Genomic DNA, 3,561 nt, shown 5'->3' on the forward strand with positions numbered 1-3,561 from the left:
AACACCACCCCTCCTGTGCATTCATCACCTCCTGTCGTCTCTCTCTTGCCGGAACAAATCTGGAAGAAAGAACATACCTGTAGTGGATCATCAACATAGGCTAAGTTAAGCCAAAATCTACACAGATCGAAAATAGGAACAAAATCACGCAAAAGCATGAGCCAAGAGAAACCCTAGGAAGAACTAGGATATGGTCGCATGAACTAGTAGTCTATGATCACAGGAAAACTGAAAACTAGATGCCCAGATCATATTTTTGAATTTGCAGAAATAAACACACAACAGGGATCAAAACATGCTCAGGAAGCTAGCAATTCCATTTTGGGAAAACTAGTTAAAAACATGCAAGGGGGAGGATTGCTCCAGTTGAGAGAAAATATGGCTATTTTCACAGACTTTGGAAACTGAAAGACCAAACACTGTTAAGAGACTTTGATCTGCTAGTTTTAGACACTTTCTACTTGTTCTTAAAAACTACTCTGTACCTGTGATTGAAGGACTGAATTTAAGTAACTTTGGAAGTGTAAACTGCTATGATCTGATGCTTGCTTACACTGAATATTGATAGGCATTAACATAAGCACTAAAAATTGAAATTAACAGAAAAATGACAAACAAAAATCAGGCTAAAAACATTCACGCTAGAAGGCACTCACACTAGTAGCAACAAACAAAACTGATAACATATTTACAGTTCAGAACTGAAAGGACAAATTTGTGACTGTTAGATAAAATTACTGGGACCTTCTTTGCAAAATTACTCTGCGTTTATTTACAGTTCAGAACTGAATACTTGTTCGCATTAAGAGATAATTTACTCAAAATATTGAGTGCAGGTGCCTACAATCGAACCAAATGCAATGAAATGCAGCATCAAAGGACAGGCGATGTACCTCAAGAAAGATGAAGTTGATTTCCTTAACATATGGCTATCTAATAGCAGAAAACAATCCTGAAAACAAAAAACATTATCGAAAACATGCTTTCTCTAACTAGTTTCCTGACAAATAACAAAGTGGATCATACTCTTTTACTGAGCTACTTCAGGCGCAAATGATGTACAAGGCGTAGCTGCATTGCAAAAATACATAGAAAACTAAAATAGAGAAAATCTACCGACACTATTCATCGGCTAATGATATAACATTGATTTACTTTGTGCAGCAACAATATGTGGAGCCTGAGCCTGACATGACAAACTACATGGAATGGCATAGTACTGACCAGAACAATGAATTCAAATATGCAGAAACACCTCCTAACACCAACGGGGAAGAGAAAAACGGTAAGCATACAAAGCATACAATAAAACTCGAACCTAGCAACTGTAGGTACACAAAATAAAGCAATTATATTGTGTTGCTTGCAGGCACAAAAATGATTTAATTACATTTGAAGTGGGTGCAGGGGCATATAATAAAAATCACAGTAAAATATAGCTGTAACATTTAAACCTACTTCAATTAGAATTGTATTACAGAAGATTAACTAAAGAGCCTAACAAATAAAAAACTATCCAAAACACGCTGAAAAAAACAAACAGAAACTAACATTAGCATCAAGCAAGAATACATACATAACTGGTAAAAACTAATTTACTCCAAATTACACTACAATACAGCTAAAATTACACCAACGAATGCACTGTGAATTCATATACAAGCCACAATAAAAATAAACATTACAAGAAACTAAGAAATGGTGGAGAAAATCATGACACTACGACATGCTCAGGACAATATACTATCCGCACCAACGGGGACAACGAAAACACAAAGCAACTGAATCTCTAGTTCCTAAAATGACATATCCAAACTTGAGAAAATCAAAGCACACATACAGGGCAGAGCGATCTTACATCAAGCTACAACTGAAGGATGCAAAATCCAATGCCGAACTAGCGCATGTAGCTAAAAAAGGGGAAAAGCATGAACACTTACATGCTAAAAATGGGAATTACATACCAAATCCACTAAGAATTACAGTGTAAATTCACTAAGAATTACACTGTAAACCCCCTAGGAATTACACTATAGAATCTACTAGGAATTACACTGTAAAATCCAGTGAGAACTACAGTGTAAATCCATTGGGAATTAGAGTGAAAATCCGTTGAGAATTACAGTGTGAATCCACTAGGATTACTAGATTACATTCAAAAAGATTAGATGCAATCACTGTTGTTACACTATAGTAATTACACTAAAAAGATAAAGTAATTACACTACGAAATCCACTAAGAATTACCAGACTACAATAAAAAAGATATCAGATCACATAACGGATATGCCGTTAGTTACAGCGGCACCAGATAATGAGGACATTCAGTGCAATATCACAGTCCCAATCTCCTTGTTAATTGTGATTTGCAGTTCCAGTAGCAACATAAATGCCCAAGTTAGGACAGAGATCACACTTAGTCCCAAAATTGTGATGTTCAGATCCCAAAATGGCCAGACATGACACATTCAGAAGTACAAGAGCACAAAACCTGCCCAACTCACACACCTAGAACAATCAAAACAGATCAAAATGACCATCTGCGCTCACCCAACCTAAACACAAACAAATCCAAAATTTGTACAGAAAAACCCTAATCTGACTCTCACATGGCAGACAGAATTTAGATGGAAAATTCACTCCTAAACAGTAGATCAATGGAAATTTTATAACATAGAGTAGTAAGTTACAAGGTTAAATTCACATTAAAATTAGATTATAAGTACACTGATATTCAGTTTAATGTAGTGTGCTGGAAAAAGTGGAAAAATTCAGAGTAGACCACTGTAACTTACACATTCCTGAAATTACAAGCCAATGGAACAAAACACTCAAAAATTGCAGTGTAAGGTAGACTAATAAAAGACTGAAACTACAGGCCAAATCACCGTTACTTATCTGAAATATTCAGTCCACATCACTGTCCAATTAACTCAAAGTTACAGTCCAAATCACTAACCAAAACACTATAAATTACAGTCCAAATCATTGTTACTTAACTGAAAAAATTAAATCACATCACTGTCCAATTCACAAGTTACAGTCCAAATCACTACCCAAAACACTGAAAATTGAAGTCCAAATCAATGTTACTTAACTGGAAAAATTCAGGACACATCACTGTCCAATTCATTCACAGTTACAGTCCAAATCACTAACCAAAACCACTAAAAATTACAGTCCAAAATCATTGCTACTAAACTGAATAAATTGAGTCCACCAATTACACATCACGAAACTTAACCCACCAATCCCAGCCATCTACATCAAAACACAGACCAGACGAACAACAGCCTACCAAACTAGCAGACGCCGAAGGGATAAGTGTACTTCTAGTCTAATTTTAACATGAATATCAGTGATCTACTCAAGGAACAACACAAACCACATACATCTACAAAAAATATCTGCGGGTAACACATGCAACTACCACAAACAACAAGATCCGGCCGAGAAAACTCTACACGTGGCTAACAAACAGATCTGGGAATGGCACAAATCGACGAGAATACCGAATCAGAGGAACGGAAGCGCTCGCAGGAAAAAAATAGGAGGCGCGGT

General features: G+C 36.2%; 1 protein-coding gene across 3 annotated transcripts in view; it reads left to right on the forward strand.

Moving 5' to 3' along the window:
- The window catches only part of LOC123127209 (class E vacuolar protein-sorting machinery protein hse1), an 8,365-nt gene that overhangs the window by 2,671 nt on the left and 2,133 nt on the right, over window positions 1-3,561 (forward strand). The window contains exon 2 of one of the 3 annotated variants that reach the window (XM_044546788.1): window positions 1,165-1,285. The exons of 1 other annotated variant lie outside the window; for it this stretch is intronic. In XM_044546788.1, the coding sequence (XP_044402723.1) occupies window positions 1,232-1,285 (54 nt within the window). In that variant the 5' untranslated portion in view covers window positions 1,165-1,231. Of the gene's footprint in view, window positions 1-6; window positions 1,286-3,561 lie in introns of those variants that run through there. One more of the 3 variants, XM_044546787.1, reaches the window with a different exon arrangement.

This window comes from Triticum aestivum, chromosome 6A (assembly GCF_018294505.1).
Source record: "Triticum aestivum cultivar Chinese Spring chromosome 6A, IWGSC CS RefSeq v2.1, whole genome shotgun sequence".
In the NCBI taxonomy this organism is placed as follows: Eukaryota; Viridiplantae; Streptophyta; class Magnoliopsida; order Poales; family Poaceae; genus Triticum; species Triticum aestivum.